The following is a 24,152-nucleotide window of genomic DNA, read 5'->3' as shown; positions in this document are numbered from 1 at the left end:
TTCTATAAATAAAACTTGGGTTTCGTGGATTTTTTATTTTATTTATTTCATTGCATGTTTGAGAAAAGCACTATACATACCTCGGCGGGAAATGGGGTTGCCCGCGCTCAGACCTATCTGGCCTCGCTTCGCTCGGCCGTCTATATGTCTTCGGCCGGCAACCGGGTGCCCCTTAATACGCCTAACATTAATTGTCATAATATGAATTCGCATAACAGTTTTGGCATAACATAATTGTGCATAACATTAAACAGGCATAATATTAAAAAAGCATATCACTTATTGTGCATAAGAATGTATCCGCATAATTTAAATATGCATAACATTATTAACTATAACTTTATTTTGCATAAAATGAATTAGCATAATTTAATAAAGCAAGAGAATTAGATGGATCAAGGCAAAACCAACTCGGTTAGGTTAGGTTGCAGGATCGAGCGAAACGAAGCGAAGCTTTTGTAACAAATAATAATCTTTTTGCTGTAAAACATTATTAAGGCGTAGTAAGTTCGTGTTCTTATTTTATTTAAATAATTTTAGGTTTTTTTAATATTTAGAAATAATTAAAAAAAGCTTTTATAAATTTGATTTTTTTGTCCATATTTTTTTAAAGTGCATTTTAGACCTATTTTAGTGTTTTTTTTTATCGAGCAAAAGTCAAAAACTCAGGATTCGAATCGCTCAAGTCCCTAGAAAAGGCCGCAAGATTGCTAATAACATTTTTGGCAACCGTATTGTGATATTTGTGATCTAAAAAAAACGCTACATTAACTTAAAACTTCGTTCTCTGAATCTACTGAACCTTAATTCGAGCCGCTCTGTCTACATTTTTATTAATTTGCCTTTTATATTTATACCATTTAATAATTATGCAAAGTAACATTATGTTTATTATATTTATCCCAAGTCATCGTTATGACAATTTACGTTATGCGCATTAACATTATGCGTACTCAGTTATGCGGAATAATGTTATGCAATTTAGAAATTATGCGTAACATACGTTATGCCAATTTGAATTAGGAGTATTACGTTATGCGAATTAATATAGACCCCGGCAACCCCTTTCGTCCCGGCCTCTGTAGTAATGTACTATTAAATACCAGAGAGTAGGTAGGTACATACTGATTCGTACAGAAACGATGCGAACGCATATAAGCGAAGAGCTTTTCAGAGTATGGCCAAGGCATGCTAGACCAAATGCATTTCAAGATTGAATATAAGTACTCAGAAGTTTGGGACGACTGCCACCGTAGTTAGCGATTGCAAATCCGTGAACATTTTTCAAATCCGGATTTTCGGATTTTGGTTTGACCGAAATCCGAAGTTCGGATTCAATCCGGATTTTAAGAAAGGAATATGTGGCATAAAGGCAAAGTGAAACAAACAATCAAATTAAGTTGTTTTTATTAAAAATAAAAAAAAAAACAGAATGCCTACACTGCTACGCCAATAACAAAATCTTTAAAAAATAATAAAAACAAAATACATACGTACACTCCCAAGTAACAAAAGGTTCTATAACTAAGGCATTTTATCACCAAACAGTGATATAGTAGGCCTATAATGGTAACCATTGTGACTGCTTGTACTATAAAGGTTTTTAACAAAGCGTTTTGTTTGTATAAGATTAATTTAAGAAGACCTTTTAAGTAGGTACTATAATTTAGCTCTTAGAACGCTTAAAGGATCATACAAAAGAATCGTTAAAGTGCTGCACTGTAATAGATATGCAAAAAGCGATTATGGTACTATTTAATACTATAGACTACTTTACTGATGCTTTTATGTACCTATTTTGCACTAATAATGCGTCAAAGTAACTTTTATAGTACTAGTATTGTAGCAGTATCGTAAACACTATTAGAGGATCAATCTGCACTATAAAAGGACTTTGCACGACCATTACGTAACGTTTTAGCTTTTTAAAAGCTCTCTTAACACCGCTATAAGGCTAGAAGAGTTCTCTAAAAGTCATGAAAGTTTTTCTATAGTGCTATATAGTACCATAAAAGTTACCTGGTACGTTGCTAAATAACTTAAATCGTAACTTAAAAAATGGCTGCTGTTTTCTGCCATTATAGCACATTAGCGACACGGCTGGAGCCTATGTGTACTATAGCCTCACGCAGCCACAGTTGGAACAAGTCCTTATTTTATTAATTTTAATTTAATTAAAACATGAAAATTATGAGAGCGCATTGTCAAATTTGAAATCAGCATAATGATTCTATCGATACAATTATTTTCGCATGTACAATGTACCGGCATAGTAACGGTCCACAAATGCTTTTTAGTACATCCTTTTTATTACCTAAATACAAATGTCACTTTAAGAAACAATGGCGAATGAACTTATTTAATATTTTAGGCACCCACGACGCAAGTATGATAAAAAAGATCACTGGAATCGTTTACGGTGCAAAATAGCACTATAAACATGTTTCATTGGTTACTTTTATAATTCTAAATTGCGACATAAACGTTGCAGACGGCACTATTTTAGTACTAAAGAGCGTTTCTCGTCACTTTTACATTTCAACCATAGAGTTGATTTATCACCGTGAGAGCCTTTATGTAATGTTTATAGAATAAATCAGTGATAAAACTAGGGCCTATCTGGGGTTTTGTAAACGTTTACAACACCATTATAGTCCTAATCATGAACACTAATTAGCACGCTCCAAAACGTTCTCAGGACTTTTATAGTACCAAATTTTGTTACTTGGGCTGCTACGCCAATAAAAAAAGCGGACGCGGGGCAAGCATACAGGTGCTAGCGAGTGCGCGACGCGCAATGCCCGGCTGGCAATAGCTCTCCCGCGTTACCGCTTCATGTGCACCGCTTTTTATTTCGCATTAGCATTAATTTTGAGCAAATTAGTACTAATGGGAAAAAATCCGAAAAACCGGTTTTTTCTTTTCAAAATCCGAATTTTAAAACGGATTTTCAAACGCTCCGAAATCCGGATTTTTAAACTTCGAATAATCCGGATTGCAATCACTAACCGTAGTCGAATGGTCTACGGTTTATGGCATCATTCACGAATGACACGAATGCTAAATGGTTGCCTTAAATCTAGTTTGGCTCAGCAGGCATCAACACAAATATTGGCCCCAATTAAGTTCTTCGAGAAAAGGTTGTGAGAAAACGTTGTCGAGAAACTGCTGGTTTAGAATTTTATCGTGTAGAGTATTGATCTCTCTACCACTTAGCTGGCCCGCTGCAGTTTCTCCTTATTAGTTGACAGCGCGCCAGATACTTACCGTGTGGCTTCCGGTCATTTAGCCCGCCAGCTAGTTCTCGCGCCGGATATAAAAGTAAGAGTAACACTGATGTACCTTTATCAATTTACTTTGGTATTATATTCAATCCTTTTGTTATACCCACGTCGTACGTTAATCTGATAAAATATACATAGGACCAAATATGATCGAGATAAACTTAAAATGAACTAATGACACTAATTGCATCACACTAAGATTTATATCACTCAATAAAATGAAACAAATAAATAGACAATAGGAATGCAACAAATTAATGAAAATATTAAGTCAATCTTTCTGATAATATCTGGCCTGCAAATATTATCATGCGATGACATATTTGATACCTATGTATGACTAGGTATGTATGTATTATAGATACAGTGTATATAATGCTTTAATTAAATGGACCGGATACACCTCCTAATTTGGCCTATACCCACCAATAAGTCAGCGATTAAGTATTTACCTGCGTGTTGCAAAATTTGCAAATTCTCACGAACCTCCCCTATTTTTATCGGTGTTCGATAAGCGTGGGAAGTCGGCGGAGCATGGAGTTCTGTACTATATACGGTTTTATATTGGTAATCTAGGCTCAAGAGTGTTTGTGATTTTATTGATTCTAATGCAATAATATGTAATTTGTATACCTACCTACTTAAATAGAATAACTATAGCCCTTCCATTTAACTTAGATGGATTATGAGAAGTATTGAGAGGGTATGTGTGTCGGGATAATATTATCGTCGCGTGACAGGCATTTGACTACGAAGTGGTAATAGGGATGATTGCCATTGCCTATTTTTTATTAGGTTACCTACTTAATATAACTATTCAATAGATAAGAAGTTAAACTGTATGATTATCAGCCTAATATGATATTTAATATATACTAAATAAGATCTCGTCTCTATTATACCTACACTTACCAGTGTCGGTCTACTGTATAATTGTGACGTTCTTCAATCAAAAGGTACCACATTGTCGCTTGACATAAGGGCGCTCTGAGAGGTTATTCGTGTAAAGATACAAGCAAATGTTGTCTTTATGGTGAGCGACAAAGTGGTACCTTTTGATTGAACATCGCAATTTTTAAATACTGCTTACCAAAATCGTTTTCACCTCAGCAGCTCGAACAAGGGTACTTTGCTTCTTAAAAACAGTGAGCAAAATGTAAAAGTGCTCACTGAGACATTTTGTCTCACTCAGTGAGCAAAATGCTATTTTGCTCACTGAGTGAGACAAAATGACATTCAAGTGACCTTTATAGTCAAATGTCATTTCAACATGCGGGGTCTAATACAAGTTCGATATACTTGGGTTCTATTATCTCTGTCCCTCTAGGTATGTTCTCACTGCTTAGGGTGAAAAATGTTGTGTACTACACGAGATCAAAGTTATTTACATCTCGTGCGCTTTTGTATCCCTTACTACGCTCAAGATTCTAAATTAGATTCACTCGCTACGCTCGTGAATCTATTATAGAATCTTTCGCTTGCACGGGACTCAAAATAAGCACTCGAAGAAATATCAAACTTTGATCTCTTGTTGTACAAATAACTATTATATATGTTAAAACGTAGATCGATACTAAAATGTTTAATAGAGATAATATGTACAATTGTACAGTACAGGCATATGCACCGATAATAATCGTAAGTACTGGGGTATAAATAAGTAAAATATTGGCTAGGCTAATATTATGTATATAAGTAACACTTTCCAGGCCATGCTAGTCATACTATCACTTGATGTCAACTGGTTCATTGTCGCTTCGCTATTTATTGTCGTAATTATTAGTTACCTATAGTTTTATCTTAACAACTCTACTGTAGCTGGTAGCTGCGCCCAACTAAGCTCCCTACAGGTGTTCACGGAAGACCAGCGTCAGGTACTACTCGAGTAGGACCCGGCATTATGCTGAGTGTTCACCTTTTTCAGTGTATGGTTACAGTGTACAAGTTAGTTATAAGTGTTTTTTTTTTCTTTCTGTGTATGTATTGTATAACTGTGTACTTATACTGAAATAAATGGGATTCTATTCTATTCTATTCTATTCTATTCTAGTCACCTATAAGTCCAAGGAACCGTTTTGGACAGCTTACTGTAACATTGAATAAAATTGCGTTGATCATATTTCTCAAAGCAACTTCTTGTAACACGCAATGTACGAGTTCCTTTAACTCCTCCACACACGCAGCTTATCAGGCCGACGACGATAACGCTTCTTTCGATTAATTAAGCAGTTCGATTTGATTGCCTCTTTACGGTCGATGCGCCTAATACCACCACGAATTTTGGATGTTTTAATTTAGAATGTTTAGGTATCCATTTTTAATATAATAGGTATATTATTACTGATATATTATGTAATATTAATCTCATACAAATTACGTAGGTTGGTAGTTGATAAATAAGTACAATATGAGTACCTAATGCTATCTTTTATTTGTTTCAGGCTTGACCCCCCAATTGCACAATCACAATTCCAAATGGAGAACAAAAAGCAGGTGCCCGCTACGCAGCAGCCGCTGATGCAGCAGCACCTGATGGCGCAACACGTGCATCCTGATCAAATCTACAACCAGCATCACCCTGCTATCGCAACCCACCTGTCTTCCCCGCAATCTGGCCAGCTTCCACCAAATGGCGTTATGCACCAACTCCTGCAAAGTCAATATCAATCTAACATAGATGCCCGTTCACCACTTCTCGAAAACAGACACGAGTTGTATGGAACTGGTTACAATCAAGATTATGCTAGGCAATACGGAGTTAACGACAACTACAATTACCCACAATCGCCTCCTAGGTTAGAAAGAACGGAATTACACACCGACCATAATGTAAATAACGAAATACTTCACAATATTCCTAAAGGATATAATGCTGAAGTGTATCAAGACTATTTAAAACGAAACCCACCGAAAGATACCAACCAAATATACCAAAATCATCAACCGATGTATCGACCCAATTCAAATCAATACGGCTCTAAACCGTATCTTCCATATTCAAGTCGAATAGGGCCGCATAGTAATACAGAGCTATTACGAAGACAGTACAACGAAATCCAGCAAATGAAGTTGCAACAGCAACTGCACTACCAAAATCAAGCGCAGATGCACCAACAACAGAAGTTCGCTGAGAGGCAGATGCTACTCCAACAAATTCATGGCGTACAACCACCTCCAAACTTGCAAAATAGTATATACTCTGATACCTCTTATAGAGATTTAGATAGATATAGTAGTAAAAATGATTTTAAGGAGTATAGTAATACCGATATACAGAAAGATATTGATAGGTACGCGAAAAATAATGAATTTAGAGAAAATGATAAACAAAGCAGGCAATATCCCGATCAGCAATGGCAGCCCAATCAGCAAACTGATTCTAGGGAGCATGAAAGATATAGAAGACAATCAGAAGGCGATAAAGGAAAGAGTCAGTCCCCGCCTTCGGATCAAAGTCCAAAGAGTAACGTTGGTGTCGTTTCACCTATGAAATCCAGCGAGTCCAGTAGTCCAAGTATAAAGTCACCTTCTTCGGACAGCAGAAGAAGCAGTGGCGGGACTCAAGCTTTACGGTCGCCGATAGCACAACGATTACCTTCTGCCCCAGTAACCATGTCTGGCATTCTGTACAAGCAGGGGTCGGATGGACTAAAAGTGTGGAGAAAGAGGTGGTTTGTCTTATCGGAGTACTGCTTATTTTATTACAAAAGTAAGTGTTTTTCGCCAAGTACCTAGTCGAAAGTATTTTTTATAGCTCGCTTCAATAACAACTACTTACGTACCTTAGACATGTTTTGTAATTAATAGCCGCTCTGCTTATGTGATTTGTCATTTTATTATTGTTTAATTGCAGGTCATGATGAAGAGAAGCTCCTTGGATCCGTGCTACTTCCTTCATATAAGGTGTCAGCCTGTACCGCCGACGATAAAGTACTTCGGAAATTCGCTTTCAAGCTAGAGCATGCCAATATGCGCACTTACATACTGTGCGCTCCTGACCAGGAGGCCATGCTGAAGTGGGTGAAGGCGCTGACTATGGCAGCGCTCATGCAGAGCCTCAAGTAAGACATTTCAGAATCTTGCTATAGGCCTTTCTGTTACCTAATCTAGATAACTATTCATTTAGGATTTAAGAACTTTATTTCTCAAAAGAAATGGATTTGTTATACTTATGCGATTTAAAATCGGCAACTACGCTGCAAAAGTGCATGGCGACTTTATCAATGAATTCATTAATAATTTCTTCATGCAATTTCGCAGCTCACTGTCAGTGGGTACAGTAGTACCTACCTACTTAACAGTAACAGAAGTCGCTAACATGTAAATGTCGTTAAAAACTGTCAGCCCAACTTTTAACCATTGAAAATAAGAATAAAATCTATTCGGTACGGATATGATGGTTGTTCTTGTCTACTTGACAGCGTGATAAAACGGTGTCCGTCACTTTCTATCCCACGGTGTTAAAAAAGTGACAGGTATTTTATCACGTGGATGAAGATGGATAAAGCCATCCATAATACACCGACAGGAGATTTTATAACAAAGTTTAGGGGTTGGACTTAAAACGCTGCACCTTAAAGCTCCTCATACCTTCAACGGTTTAGGCAGTGCGTTGTTTGTAAATAATATGTAGGTACTTAATATCGGATTTCTTTTATTTAAATGGCCGTATAACTCTTTACTGTATTATAAATGCTAAGTCAAAGCATAGGGTGCAAGTAAGCATTGTAAACGAACAGACCGACGCACGGCTAATAATATAAACGAGCAAGGATTGTTTTGTTTTACCACCGCCTTGTTAGCATTGTGCCGGGTCGCCCACGTCGTAACGCCCTAAGTATAGGGATTCAATACCAAGGCCATAACGGTGGTTTAGAAGCTCACAAAGTAATTTTAGATCGTCTATTTTCAGTGACCAGCCACAAAAGCAGAGCGAACGGGCAGCTGCAAAAACAGAGGTGGGTATTATTATGTGCGCGACATGTACCGCTGCAAGTGATCGACAATTAGTTCGCCAGAGCGGAACCAAGGACAGCAATTACGATGGCTCTAACTGCAGATAATATGCGACCGCTGTATAATAACATGTAACTGGATCTAGTCGTAAAATCGTTTTATAAATTAATTACTTAATCAATAATAGGCAAAAACCGTTTTTTAAACATCCGATCAGTGAATATGGATGGGTGATTTTGTACAATTTGTGTTTTATTTCAGGAGGATGAAGTTCCCGGGCCCACATATGCCAATGCGCCACCAAAACCGCGACGCTCAAATGAAGGATACAACTCGCCTAGCTCTGATATGTAAGTTTCTAATTATTAGAATTGTTATGAATTATGACTTAGTTTGACACTAAATGTTTTTTGTTTATTAACCATATACGTACTCAACGACACATTCCAGATATGATCCAAACTACGACCTACTCAAACAGCCAGCATCACACTACAGCCAAGGCACTAGTCATACACGCTACCAGGAACACAATTACCCGAGCAGTCCACATCAAGAGAGCATATACACTCGGAGTCCACAGTCGCCCCCGGCGCCGCCGCAGTACCCGACGAAACGACCATACGACACCCACCACCTGTCTCTGCCTCTGACAAACACCGTAACCGACAGATTAGAAAACAACCAACCTAGTACCTCAACTTCCATGTATAAGACCACACCTAACTCTCCTTACTTTGATACTAGGAGCAGAACGCAACAAGAATCTAAACAAGAGCAAATATATGATCGACAACCCCAGTCCAATCCCTTCCTGCAGGATACAACACCACAAACAGAAAGTTTTAGAGACATTGATATGCAAAATAAGAACAGTCGAAATTATGAACAAGAACGGGCCCAATCGAAAACCAATGATCCGTACCCAGAAACGCGTTTAAATAATTCTTCAAAGGTGGACATGGGACAATACAGTCGAGATGTTTATGGAGAGTTGAACGCAAGACCCAGTAGGTCAGGGAGTGCAATCAATGAACGCTTATTAATAGAGAGGCGAACGCCCGATGCATATGGCCGGTCTACCACTATGTCCGCATACAGTAAAGATAAAGCCGGTGACTACGAAGACGTGTATGCTACATATGGTACCGAAAATGATTACGGTCAAAGTTATGCAAAGTCTCCAAATATCTTACGGGATGCACCCAATCATTCTAGTCAACTACAACAGCAAAGTCAAGAGCCCATTGGAAATTATGTAAGTATGATTATTTGTGCTTTATACCTAACAGAATAGAGTTTATTGTCACTAAAGTAACTATTTATTTGACTTTGAACTGGCCCCTATTTCACCACGTTGACAGGTGCGACAATTGTCGACATCACTGTTACTGACGTCACAGGCTTCCATAGGCTATGGTAACCGCTTACCATCGAACGGGCGGTGTGCTTGTTTGCCACCAACATTTTAATTTAAAAAAACTCAATTATATCGCCAATAAATAAGTAGGTACTTGTTTTGCGAAGCTAATAGTGAATAGAATCAGGCGTTACTTTGCGGAAATCCATACTAATTAAAACCAAAATATTACTTTGCTAATCCGCGAAAAGATAACGTGCTAGTCAATCAGTGCTAACCCGTTATACTTACTTGCGTATTTTTACATGCAATTAATATTCCCACCCTCCCACCGCAATAATAAATACGCAAATAAATATAACAAACCACCACCAAAAGAATAAACCTCGACACGTGTTTCGCCTCTCTACGAGGCATCCTCAGGAGTTGTTGACGGTCTGACGCCCGGCAACGGAATGACCTGTCTAGAATGGTCGGCCATATTTATACCTTGACCACTCCCCCTACCGTGCACGTGTGAGTGAGATGGAAAAATTCGTAATAACGGCGATGACGCAACATTCAATTGTTCGTTAAGAATCATGCCCCTATTGTTGTACCTAATTATTTCCAGTTGTTCCAGAACACCCAAACGCAATCCCTTTTCGCAAACATGTAAAATATCAAAAGAATGATTCTCAGATAAAGTGTGACCTGTATCTAATAAGTGCTTTGCAAAATTGGACTTCTCTGGATGGTTATGTCTATATGACGCAACATGCTCTTTATACCTAGTAGTGAAACTACGGCCCGTTTGCCCCACATACACTTTATTGCAATCGTCACAGGTAAGCTTATAAACTCCAGACTTTTTCCCATTCTCGATCTTATCTTTGCCATTGCAAAGCTTCGAGTGCAAAGTATTATTTGTCTTAAAAGCCACAGGAATGTCGTTAGACTTCAAAATTTTGTAAATTGCATCAGACAACTTGCCAACATAAGTTATGCTCGCTTTATATTTCTTAATCGGTTCAGAGGATCGTGCCGCATACAACATAGTGTTGACCATACTATTCCGCTTTTTCCTGATGATACCATCCACAACAGACTTATCGTAACCATTCGAAACTGCTAAGTGATAAATATTATTTAATTCAATCTGATAGTGTTCATCAGAAAGAGGCACAGTCAACATTCTATGCACATAACAATGAAAAGCAGCCAACTTATGCTGCCACGGATGCGTGGAAGAAGCCGGGATAACTGTATCGGTATGTGTAGGCTTACGGTAAATTTTGAACTGATGCCTGTTGTTTACTTTAGTGATTGTTAAATCTAGAAAATTCAATGAGTTGTCTTGCTCTAGTTCCTTTTTAAACTTAATTTTTGGATGCTTACCATTAATTTCAGCAATAAATGCATCCAGCAGGCCCATACTACCCGTCCAACAAATAATCAAATCATCCACGTATCTAAAATAGTATAATATATTATTGTTGCCCGCAATATGCTGGTTCTCAAAATGGTCCATAAAAATATCAGCCATTAAAGGACTTAGTGGTGAACCCATAGCCAAACCATCACTTTGCAAATAATACTGTCCCCCAAATCTGAAATAATTTTGTTTCATACAAATCGCTGTTAGATCTATCAATTCATCTACTTCCCCTGGATGTAAACGTTGCCTTTCAAAAAGACCCTTAATAATCTCCAAAGTCTCTCCATATGGCACATTTGTAAACAAACTGTCTACATCCAATGAAAGAAGAACAGCATTATCTGGTATGTTAATGTCCTGGATCTTTTCTATTAACTGCAAGCTATTTTTCAAGCAATATTTCGGCTGGAACTGGGACTTGTCTCTTATAATGGAATTCAACCTTTTTGCCAGATTATAAGTTGGCGCACCCAAATATGAGACCACTGGACGAACTGGGATATTATCCTTATGAATTTTGGGAAGTCCATAAAGAATAGGAGCTCGTGGATTCATAGGCACAACCATACTCTTCTGATGTTCGGTTTCAAAAACAAATGAAGAATTCTTAACTGCTTGTCTAAGATCTTTCTGGAACCCTGGAGTTGGGTCTCTTTGCAATCTCGAAAATCCGTCACCTTGAATAAGGTCTAGTAAAAAGACCCTTTTTTTGCAAAGAGACCCAACTCCAGGGTTCCAGAAAGATCTTAGACAAGCAGTTAAGAATTCTTCATTTGTTTTTGAAACCGAACATCAGAAGAGTATGGTTGTGCCTATGAATCCACGAGCTCCTATTCTTTATGGACTTCCCAAAATTCATAAGGATAATATCCCAGTTCGTCCAGTGGTCTCATATTTGGGTGCGCCAACTTATAATCTGGCAAAAAGGTTGAATTCCATTATAAGAGACAAGTCCCAGTTCCAGCCGAAATATTGCTTGAAAAATAGCTTGCAGTTAATAGAAAAGATCCAGGACATTAACATACCAGATAATGCTGTTCTTCTTTCATTGGATGTAGACAGTTTGTTTACAAATGTGCCATATGGAGAGACTTTGGAGATTATTAAGGGTCTTTTTGAAAGGCAACGTTTACATCCAGGGGAAGTAGATGAATTGATAGATCTAACAGCGATTTGTATGAAACAAAATTATTTCAGATTTGGGGGACAGTATTATTTGCAAAGTGATGGTTTGGCTATGGGTTCACCACTAAGTCCTTTAATGGCTGATATTTTTATGGACCATTTTGAGAACCAGCATATTGCGGGCAACAATAATATATTATACTATTTTAGATACGTGGATGATTTGATTATTTGTTGGACGGGTAGTATGGGCCTGCTGGATGCATTTATTGCTGAAATTAATGGTAAGCATCCAAAAATTAAGTTTAAAAAGGAACTAGAGCAAGACAACTCATTGAATTTTCTAGATTTAACAATCACTAAAGTAAACAACAGGCATCAGTTCAAAATTTACCGTAAGCCTACACATACCGATACAGTTATCCCGGCTTCTTCCACGCATCCGTGGCAGCATAAGTTGGCTGCTTTTCATTGTTATGTGCATAGAATGTTGACTGTGCCTCTTTCTGATGAACACTATCAGATTGAATTAAATAATATTTATCACTTAGCAGTTTCGAATGGTTACGATAAGTCTGTTGTGGATGGTATCATCAGGAAAAAGCGGAATAGTATGGTCAACACTATGTTGTATGCGGCACGATCCTCTGAACCGATTAAGAAATATAAAGCGAGCATAACTTATGTTGGCAAGTTGTCTGATGCAATTTACAAAATTTTGAAGTCTAACGACATTCCTGTGGCTTTTAAGACAAATAATACTTTGCACTCGAAGCTTTGCAATGGCAAAGATAAGATCGAGAATGGGAAAAAGTCTGGAGGTTATAAGCTTACCTGTGACGATTGCAATAAAGTGTATGTGGGGCAAACGGGCCGTAGTTTCACTACTAGGTATAAAGAGCATGTTGCGTCATATAGACATAACCATCCAGAGAAGTCCAATTTTGCAAAGCACTTATTAGATACAGGTCACACTTTATCTGAGAATCATTCTTTTGATATTTTACATGTTTGCGAAAAGGGATTGCGTTTGGGTGTTCTGGAACAACTGGAAATAATTAGGTACAACAATAGGGGCATGATTCTTAACGAACAATTGAATGTTGCGTCATCGCCGTTATTACGAATTTTTCCATCTCACTCACACTTGCACGGTAGGGGGAGTGGTCAAGGTATAAATATGGCCGACCATTCTAGACAGGTCATTCCGTTGCCGGGCGTCAGACCGTCAACAACTCCTGAGGATGCCTCGTAGAGAGGCGAAACACGTGTCGAGGTTTATTCTTTTGGTGGTGGTTTGTTATATTTATTTGCGTATTTATTATTGCGGTGGGAGGGTGGGAATATTAATTGCATGTAAAAATACGCAAGTAAGTATAACGGGTTAGCACTGATTGACTAGCACGTTATCTTTTCGCGGATTAGCAAAGTAATATTTTGGTTTTAATTGCGAAGCTAATGACAATTGTCACAAGAAACACGACAATTGTCACGAAATTCCGACACACGACTCATTTCCTGTCAAAAATTACCGAAAGTTCTTTTAAATCTTGTGACAATTGTCATCATCATCATCATAAACATCGCAAGAGAAATACCATGGTGAAATAGGGGCCTGGTCTAAACCTTCCTATTTTATTTCAGTCTCAAGAAAAATCTTTTAGCGGCCCTTCAGTCTTACGCAGGAAAAAGATGCAATCGAGTGGGATTCAGCCCCAAATGCCAAGACCCCATAGCGCAGATTTTCTTGAATATGAATCTAAGAATGAAATGCTAAATAGATCCATGGTAAATCGAACTTCTAGTAATGTACCAAGGCAGCCACAGAGGCCTAAATCTAGTTTAGATATCAACTCTTCATATGACCCTAGTTCAGATAGATACTATTCAGAAGAAAGTTATGCGGAAAAAATGCGCCAAAGTGCTCAATATTTACAGCAGGGTTTGGGACCCCGCAATATACAAATTCCTTTGGCAAAATACGCAAGTGGTCTGGCAGAAAAACAACTACATTCCCCATACTCACACACTACGAACAATAATTATGAAACCGAATTTGGCAGTCCTAGGAATAACGGTGACAACATAAGCAACCATTTGAAATACAATGAAACGTTAAATTCAAACTGGACTTTGAAGAATAAAGATCCTAAAGATTACCTTAATAGAAGTGGAAGTGTTATGAGTGATGGTTCTAATATAAGTGCTTATGCTAAGGGTATTAAAAGAATAGATACAAACGCCGAAGGCTTCATGAGATCCGCAAGTGCACGATTACCTTCCACAGCTCCTGAAAGAGAGGGTGAGAAGAAAGTACAACAGGTAATTATCTATACCATGGTCTTTTGTTATGTACTTACATATGTCTGACCATACTCTGAGGATGACCTCAGAGTATGACCTCAGAGTATGGTCAGTTTTTCAGTATGACCGGAAAAACTTTTACTATGGGCGAAAAAGGTTTGCTGTTGCATAGAAAACATTGACGTATGATTCGCTAATTTAACATTGTATGATTGCGATTTGAGAAGTAATTTTTACTCGCGTTGTCGGTTTTGGTCCCATAGTAAAAGTTTGTCAGTAGGTATGACCTACATATTCGTATAGAAAATCTCTACAGGTTGGCGACGATTGATTAAAATTGCAGAGATACAAAATTATAAGTTCTTTTAAGTAAATGCGATAAGCTCCGAGCCTTACCGATGATGTATCCGGGTAGTTCAACTACTTGTACATTTTTACACGAATGACAATACCATTATTTTATTTAAAGTTTGGTACAATTTGAGATAATACTGTACCTACACGTCTTTTCAGTCTTTTTTATTAAATTTCATGTATTATTTTAGCGAGAGGAATCAATGAAGCGATTATTGGAATGGAAACAGCGCATGTTACAATCACCTTTAACACGTAAAAGTACTCCAGCCACTATCTCTCTGGCTCGGTCTCTGAATCAGAGCCGACAGTCGTTAAAAGACTACAAATCGAAGACCTACGCTAATGCGTCATATAACAGCTATTCTTCCGATGATGAAGGTTAGTAATACCATTGATCGTTCGATTTATTTCTAGCATAAACTTGTATATCTGTCTATATTAGCATGTGCGACAAAATTCAGAATGTACTTTTTGCTCTATAATCCAAATTAATAAATTTACGGGTATGGTTTGAATTTTTTTAAGGTGTCCGGATGGTAGGAAAAGCTCTTAAGTATTTGAATTACGGACTCTTTAAAAAAATACAGTTATATCTCAAAATGAGCATGCTATATACCTAATTGACAGAATATTCGTTGCATGAACGAATTTATTAAGTAAACATATAAATACTATGAATATGGTGTATATAATCAAAATCTAGTCCTACGTGCTATTATTATACGCAAGGATTACTTATATTGTAAGTGATTTGTATATGTTTTATATATTTGTATAGATACCCCACATTACCGATCTGATTACGTGTTAATTTGTATGTTTTGATCATTTTAAGTAATACTTATATAATAACTTAATAATAATATTACAAATGTTATATATTCCAATATCTATAACCAAATTGTTGAATGTTTATCCTTATGTACTTATTATGCATTATTGTTTTTATCTTATACACTAAACATTGCAGTAGTGTTATGATGACTTCGCTTTGCGGAAAGGTACCTTCCTGCCTGCTGGGACTTAGTGGAACTAACAAGATATTATATCAAGATTTATATCGGTGGTGGGTTAAACATTTTCATTTCCTCTGGCATATACTGAGTAGAAACTTTTTATTCTAACATTCGAGTCAAAGAAACTTACTAACAACATGTGCAAAAAATTAAATTGATGTATACCGACGGGAATGTAATGTTCGGTTTATTTTATATTTGCACCTCAGAAGACGCACCGGGTACTGAACTGCAAAAACTGAGAAATATGCAGGCAGGAAGGTCCCAAAAAGAAAATGTTATAAGTCCCATCGTAGCTGAGCCTATATCCCCGCACGCACCCCTTACCGCAAATGCAGTTGGGCTCCTAGGAGATAAAGTCAAAGAAAATATCAAAGCAAACACTAATAATCAAACAACTGAAAACGCCTATGAAAATGTTCGTGCTATATCTAACCCGGAAGATATCACACGAAGCGAAAATAACGTTTCTGAGAATAATAATGAAGATACAAGTCAAAGCGCGGACATATCAAACATTGAAGCAAGTGACAAACCAGATTCAGAAGATGATTTCGAAACTCATGAAAGTGAGGCGGAATCTGAAACACAAATTGAGTATACCGATAACGATTTAGATGAGGTACTGTTAGAAGCAGAGAGTGTTGTTGATGAGAAATGTAATGATAAAGATACCAAAAATGTACCTGGAGGAAATGAGTCAAGTATGTCTAAAGAAAACTGCCAAAATAAGTCTGAAACTCCACCTGTACAAACTATAGGTGAAGAGCATTATTTGCCAATGAGTCCACGAAAGGTATCCACTGTAGAACCTGCCCACAAAGTAATTATTCAAAACTTGAGCGTGTTTGATCAGACAATGCCTCAGTCCTATGAGGATAATCCATACGTTGAAATGAACTTGGGAAATGACGATGATGATTTGCAAACATACGAAATAGTTTGTGTTAATAATGGCAGAGTTGAACCTGTATACATGGAATTGACTAATGTTTTAGCCGATGAAACAAGTTCATTTGATATGACAACAGATGCGGTGACAGTGAGAAGAGCTTCGTTAGATACTGCATCTCATTTTGCTGATACTAAGGATCACACGTTAAAAAGAGTTTCAAAAGCAGATAAAATATTAAAAGAATCATCAAAGACTGGAGAAAAACAAAGCTATTGTTCAGATGCAGAAGATGAAGCATCAAAAGAAATATCATTAGATAGTCCTTTTAGTCGATTCAGTATATCAGATACATTCAGACCCGCTTCGTATTATCTGAGTAGTAGCAGTAGTAACGTATTAGATCTTCAAGATAGTTCTGATAGCGAGATTTTTCCACCTCCTCCAGTTCCAAATTCATCTCCTCCGTGTGGCGAGCTGTCCGATGATGCTTTGTCAAAATACATTTTGGATAAATTGGATCAGTCAGATATGTCTCAAGACAATTCAATTCTGAAAATGTTGACTAGTGAAAATCAAAAAATGAACACAGCGAAGAGGAGAACAACATCTTTAATGATATATGGAAGTCGCACCTCTATTCATGACACACTCTCTAGAGGTGAGAAAGCGCGTAGTAGCAGGGCTAGTTTGACACTTGAGAGAAATAAAGCAAACGATGCACAAAATAATATTTTAAGAAATTCCATTCTTGAACGACAGAATTCTAGTAGTATAGAATCTGACTCCCTAAAAAGTTACAATGCAGACAGAGGTTCATCAAGGCTGTCATTAGAATCCGATATTAGCAGCAAATTTGAAATGACACAATCAAATAATTCATCAGAAGTTGCAAGTTTGAATGGAAGTGAATCTGCAATAGAATTACGGCACTCTAATTCGTATAGAGACTTGGAAATTATGATGAAAAGAAGACCTCTCTCAGATGATTCGTTATTTGAATTAGAAGGACCTGGAATACGCACTCATAATGATTGCGCATCAAATATAGACTTAGATCGATACTTAGATAATTTACAACCTAGTCCCAGTAATTCCAGTTTTAACAATAGTAATAACCGAAATATTTCGTTAAATAATACTGATGACCAGTGCAATATTTATAAAGATAATGTCAATCAAGCAGTTAATTTACCAACCACTTTGCATACTCGATGTTCCAGTACGCCAGTGCCTAGTACGAACAAAAAATGTCATATGCATTTGACGGATACTCAAACTTCGTGTAGCTCGGTGGTGATGCCCAAATCCCAAATATCTTATTACTGTAAAGATTATGACGAGGAAAAAATTCTCGCAAAGAATTTGAATAAAGACGTGTCATGTGATAAAATAAAGGACTTTGAATGTGAGAAACTACCACTTATTGCGGGGGTGGATACTAACGCTTCCTCTAGCACTACTGGTTTTCATAGTAGAGAGAGCTCTACGGAACACAGCGCTCCGTATTACTATTCAGATCTATCTTCTCAGGAGCATATTAACGTACTACCAACATCTCATTACTTAAAAAATACTAATCTCCATCGAAAGTTAAATAATCAACGCCGAAGAGGTCCCCTTCACAAGAAAAATGAAATTTCACATATACATAATCCTATACGCAAAGGTCAAGCATTTGCCACTGATCATCATTTTGAATTAGCAGCAACAGCAAGAAGTGTGTCAGTTGAATTTTTAAGTGCAGCAGATAAAGATCCTGAAATAGATGTAAAAAATATTTATGAATCGTCAGGTGGAAAACATTCTAAAATTCCCGAATCCTTGTCATTGATGTCTGAATTAAGTTGTAAAAGAATTTCCGGGAGCAGCATTTTGGATAGTTCTTCTCCGGAGTCTAACAATGATAATCGTAGCACTTTGAATATAAGTTCTCCCGTACAACTTTCAACTGCGAGTATGTCGTCGCACTGCAGTGGTACATCTTCTAATACAGTTTATTATGATGCAGAGGCAGAAGCGAGTGCTTATGAAAATATCATGTGCCAAGGTGAAAAACACTGGGAAGAAGATTCTTTGTGGAGGGACAACTTAAGAAGAGTATCACACAGGCATGCTAGATCCATGGATGACTTGGACACGGTTACAACGGAATCAACTATAGTGCCAACAGGACGGACTAGTGTCGACGTTTGCGCCATGAATAGTATTAAGCGGATAAAAAAAAATGGAGTAAAAAAAATAAGTCGTAACGTGACCTACGTTAACTGTGATATTCAAAACCAAGTTTTAAGGCGTAGAGATAATAATATTCATACTGTTTGTCTTGAAGAACAAGACAAAGTTGGTGATAATGATGTTTATGTTAGTTTGGCGCAAAATACTGGCGCATCTTTGCTAGAACCGTCTGACGAAGGAGTTTATGAACAACTCGCTGTGGAATCATTAAGTAACTCGTTTACATCACCAAAGACCGTTAGTTGTAAAGTTGCCAGTAAAGGTAAAAAGAAATTTGAGATTGATAGGGAAAAGCTTCGACAGTGGGATCTAATGTCAAGTGGGCTTATGAAAGGCGGGGTGGGTCGTGTGCGGGGAGCAGGCGGCCGCGTGGGCGCAGGGGACGCGCTGTGTAGCACGGACAGTGGGGCTGACAGTGCAAGCAATGAAGGTATCCTCTAGCACTCTGCTCCCATATGGTACCTTATGTAAGTCACATTTATATTACAATTGTCAGCAAAGCAAAGTCATTTTTAAGTTGTGTTAATAAACAAAGTTTATTGCACACAGCATTTTATAGGTACTTAATTAATGTTGAAAGGTTAAAACACGATAAGGTGCTTAGAATATTTCAGCATGCTATATGGACTGTACAGCAGCGGTTCATTCATTTTAAGTGGCACAATAATACTAATAAGTTATTGGATTATGTTGGCGGTTGCACACCATTAATATTTCCTAGTGACCTACTGTACATAACTAGTCTTTGTCAACATCTTGGTCAATTAACTAAACGGGATATGTTGTATACACTTTATCATGTTTTCACCGACATCTCTAATTATGTCGTACTTATTTGCAGACTTAGCCTTATGGAATTATTAATAAGGTTCTCTATTTTAGCTTCAATGACAATTACTGGCAATAATATGGAATCGGGCACAAATAATTCAAATCAACAAACGTTGTCTAATAAAGCTTTTCTCGGAAGTAATACATCTATCGGAAGAAGTAACAGAGATAGTAATATACCCGTGCGGGCCGTGAGCCCCAGAGTTCGATGGGTGGAAGAAAAACCAACTAGTGACCAATACGGCTCGCAACATCTGACAGCTTCACAACAGAATGTAAGTTTACCTAGCAAATCCAATAAGTGTTTAGGTTTGCCTACATCTATTAGCGTCTAATGGAAATTCTACATTTATATTACAGTTAAGAATCTCAAACGTGACAGAGGAGTCATGGGCAACGGGTAGATCTCCGTCTAGAGCTTCACAGCAGCCAATTAGAGCGGTCAGTCCTAGAGTTCGAAGAAACACTGAACAAGATGACATGGTATGATGTCACTCAGCTCTTCATGAAAATTCTATGTTTACATCACTAGATCTAATTGTGTTGTCTTTGTTTTTTTTTTTATGTTTTACTGCTTTTGTTTCGTTTTGTTTTATCATTTTTTTGTTCCGTTGTTCTATGTTGGGATATTAGCAAAGGGAACAGCAATCGGGTCAGCAGTTGGGTGAAGTGCCCACGGCTGGGGAACTTCTTGGTCGAACTCACGAAGAATTGGTGTTACTTCTGATTCAATTACGAAGACGACATGCAGCTACTCATCGAGCCATCGAACAGTGCTGTGCTCAAATTAATAGTATCAAGGTCTTTAGCGCTATATTTCTTTTATTAATATATTTACATCTTTACGCATTTCTTTTTTTTTTAAGGCACTGTTGAATTTAAGTGTAATTTTGATGTTGTTTTATTGTTTTGATTGCTTGTCATGTTTGCCTTGCTTGTATGGAGTATTTGAATGCAACAATTATAATATTTTCAGGACTGCCTTAGTTCCCTGAAAGCTATGGAGCGAGAAGAGAGTCTGCAAAGACTTGAGCATTTGAAAATGCAACTAATGGAACTAGAACATCAGTATGAAAAGAGCAAGCCGCTTGTACAGTTGGTGGACAATATGGTGAAATTGGGCTCCTTATACAATAGGCCAGGATCCACAGTCGAGCGGCTTGAGAGGAATCAGAGATTGAGGCAGAAAGTTCTTGCAGAACATGCGCTGGAACAACAAAGGTACTTCATTTACACACAAATTTTGGATTTTAGACGGATATGATGAAACTTTTTTGTCATTCTTCGTTAAGAATATAGGCACTTCTGTATAATTAATAGTACATTACTACAGAGGCTGGGAAGTAAGGGGTTGCCGGCCGAATGCATATAGACGGCCGAACGTAGTGAGGCCGGATAGTTATGAGGCCGACAACCCCTTTTCACGCCGAGGTATGTATAGTGCTTTTCTTAAACATGCAATGAAATAATAATAAAAATTGATGATGATGATTGTTTCTTGTCCTAATGTGATAGGTTATTCAGTGCGTGGGGTTCATAAGGGGAACGAAAATTTTATTAAATTTGCGCTACGGCGCACGGTTTAAGAGCATTATAAAGTATTTTTATTTTTTTTTATCTTTTTTTTTAGTTTTTTTTTTAATATTAATTAGGGGTTTCTTACAGAGGAACGAACATTTTATTATTTTTGCGCTACGACGCATGGTTTAGGAGATACAGTCCTATAAAAAAAAATTTGCTTTTTTTTTCCTTTTTTTTCTTTTCTTGTGTTTTTTTTAAATGTTATTTAAGGGTTTCCTAAAGGGGAACGAAAATTTGATTATTTTTGCGCTACGACGTACGGTTTAGGAGATACAGCATTATAAAGTTTTTTTTGTTATTTTTTTTTTCTTTTTTCTGTTTTTTTTTTTATATTAATTAAGGGTTTCTTACAGAGGAACGAACATTTTATTATTTTTGCGCTACGACGCATGGTTTAGGAGATACAGCCCTATAAATATTTCTTTTGCCTTTTTTTTTTCTTTTTTTTCTTTTCTTGTTTTTTTAAATGTTATTAAGGAGTTCTCAATGGGGAACGAAAATTTGATTATTTTTGCGCTACGACGTACGGTTTAGGAGATACAGCATTATAAAGTTTTTTTGTTTTTTTTTTTCTTTTTTGTGTTTTTTTTTTAATATTAATTAAGGGTTTCTTACAGAGGAACGAACATTTTATTATTTTTGCGCTACGACGCATGGTTTAGGAAATACAGTCCTATAACAATTTTTTTTTCTTTTTTTTTTTTTTCTTTTTTTGTGTTTTTTTGTGTTTTTTTAAATGTTATTAAGGGGTTTTCTAAAGGGGAACGAAAATTTGATTATTTTTGCGCTACGACGTACGGTTTAGAAGATACAGCATTATAAAGTTTTTTTGTTATTATTTTTTTTCTTTTTTGTGGTTTTTATTTTAATATTAATTAAGGGTTTCTTACAGAGGAACGAACATTTTATTATTTTTGCGCTGCGACGCACGGTTTAGGAGATACAGCCCTATAAAGATAAAAAAAAAAGAAATCGTACCATAAACCATAAAGCATAAACTGCCTATAGTTTTTTTTTAAAGCGGTGCGATAGTGTGTTATCACTTTAATGGCTGAATGCCACGATGGTGTGTCACACATATCTGTCAAATGGAAATTAAAAAAAAAATTACTTCCCGGCCTAGGCCTTAAATTTTGTATGAAATTCCTTTACAGTTCTCTGGATTTGCTCCGCCCTAAACGTGATACTTCGAAGCCTGATATAACGCCCGGAGTGACGACATTTAATTGCATGTTTGAGAAAATACCTTTACTCTACCCAGCTGTGCTATAAACTAAAGACAAATCCGGTGAATTATTTCAGATGGTTAGAGAGTGCTGCAGCAGGAAAGCAACTTGAAACAGAAGCTGCTAGAGCGAGGGTGGCTGAATTGTGGGCTTTAGAACAAGAGCTAGCTGATGAAGCCGCCATTTTGCAGGGGCTTAGAACAGATAAAGATGCAATCGAATCCTTACTTACAGGTAACACAACTTTTAACCTCTATTCTGATCAGTTACAGAAAACTGCATTTTACTCTAACAGTTCACTAAAACTAAGAGAACTATCTCCTAGCCTAGTCGGTACTGTCGGTAGTGACTATGCCTACGAAGCAAAAGGTCCCGGGTTCATATCCTGGTAAGGGCCTTTATAGTAGGAGGTCCCACATATATGGTCGACCTTCACCAATCTGTCTGACGGATGAAACAATGAAAATATGAAAGAAAATATGTTCCAGAACATAAATAAATAGGGTTGCCTAAAGAAATATGGTCAAGGCTATTTTTAATAAATTAAAAAAAAAAAAATTTTTCGGCAAATTTCACCGATTTGTCTGACGAACGAAATAAGTTTCAATGGAAAATATACAACATGTACAACATAAATCAACTAGGTTGCCTATCTTTTTCCGGTCACTATTATGTGGTTGCCGTGTTTTAAGTGGTGATTTTATATCGATAATTGCACTCATCTGTCTGACGCTTGAATTATACATCAAACTGATGGTAATTTTATTGCAAATACAATGGTATAGGGTTGCCTGCGAAAATCCGGTCACAAATAATGGTTGCCAGGCTTTTAATTAAAATAAGAAGGGAAGACTTTTAGCGATAACTCATAAACGGCTTATCTGATCAAGTTTGTTTTAATTTTATTTGATTGAGTGTTTTAAGCACTATTTTCATGATTTTTTCCATATTTTTTGGTCAGATGGTTCAAAAGTTAGACCTTTTTTTTTCTTTCTAAACGATTATTTCCGAAATGATTCACTTTATCAAAAATGTTCTTCTAAAACCCCTATTCATTTTGAAAGGCCTTTCCAACAACATCCCACACCATAGGCTTGACTCGAAAAAAAAATCCTCAGGTACATTTTGTTTCTTTCGAGGCGATTATTTCCTAAAATATTCACTTTATCCAAAAATGTTTTCTAAAAAAAACCCATATTTATTTCAAAAGACCTATCCAACGATATGTCACACTCTAGGGTTGAAGCGAAAAAAATGGTTACATACATCGTTTGATACCTATGTTGTAAGATGTCATTTGATATGAGTTTTAAAATAAATAGGGTTCTTCAAAAAAACATTTTTTGATAAAGTGAATATTTTAGGAAATAATCGCTTCCAAAGAAAAAAAATGTACATGAGGATTTTTTTGTGTGTCAACCCTATGGTGTGGGATGTTGTTGGAATGGTCTTTCAAAATGAATAGGTGTTTTAGAAGAACAATTTTTGATAAAGTGAATATTTTCGGAAATAATCGCTTTGAAAGAAACAAAATGTGTGTGACAATTTTTTTATCGTTTCAACCT

The 24,152-nt window shown here is 36.8% G+C and overlaps 2 protein-coding genes across 8 annotated transcripts in view; one reads left to right on the top strand and one right to left on the bottom strand.

Annotated features, from left to right (window-relative positions):
- Positions 1–24,152, bottom strand: part of LOC134796104 (uncharacterized) — a 349,320-nt gene that overhangs the window by 221,182 nt on the left and 103,986 nt on the right. The gene's annotated exons all lie outside the window — the stretch shown is intronic.
- Positions 1–24,152, top strand: part of LOC134794690 (uncharacterized) — a 72,271-nt gene that overhangs the window by 34,409 nt on the left and 13,710 nt on the right. For 3 of the 7 annotated variants that reach the window (XR_010144710.1, XM_063766492.1, XM_063766484.1), the window contains exons 2-13: positions 5,726–6,993; positions 7,138–7,345; positions 8,197–8,242; positions 8,502–8,590; positions 8,691–9,498; positions 13,787–14,464; positions 14,992–15,181; positions 19,832–20,055; positions 20,141–20,263; positions 20,414–20,581; positions 20,757–21,001; positions 22,664–22,821. Coding sequence is in view for 6 of the 7 variants with exons in the window: in XM_063766492.1 (XP_063622562.1) it covers positions 5,726–6,993; positions 7,138–7,345; positions 8,197–8,242; positions 8,502–8,590; positions 8,691–9,498; positions 13,787–14,464; positions 14,992–15,181; positions 19,832–20,055; positions 20,141–20,263; positions 20,414–20,581; positions 20,757–21,001; positions 22,664–22,821 (4,205 nt within the window). In the remaining variant the exon portion in view is untranslated. Of the gene's footprint in view, positions 1–5,725; positions 6,994–7,137; positions 7,346–8,196; positions 8,243–8,501; positions 8,591–8,690; positions 9,499–13,786; positions 14,465–14,991; positions 15,182–16,028; positions 19,417–19,831; positions 20,056–20,140; positions 20,264–20,413; positions 20,582–20,756; positions 21,002–22,663; positions 22,822–24,152 lie in introns of those variants that run through there. The other 4 variants (XM_063766462.1, XM_063766469.1, XM_063766503.1 and 1 more) reach the window with 3 other exon arrangements.

This window comes from Cydia splendana, chromosome 1, assembly GCF_910591565.1.
Source record: "Cydia splendana chromosome 1, ilCydSple1.2, whole genome shotgun sequence".
Classification (NCBI taxonomy): domain Eukaryota; kingdom Metazoa; phylum Arthropoda; class Insecta; order Lepidoptera; family Tortricidae; genus Cydia; species Cydia splendana.
The sequence above is the reverse complement of the archived record's forward strand: the minus strand, read 5'-3'. Positions and strand labels throughout refer to the sequence as shown.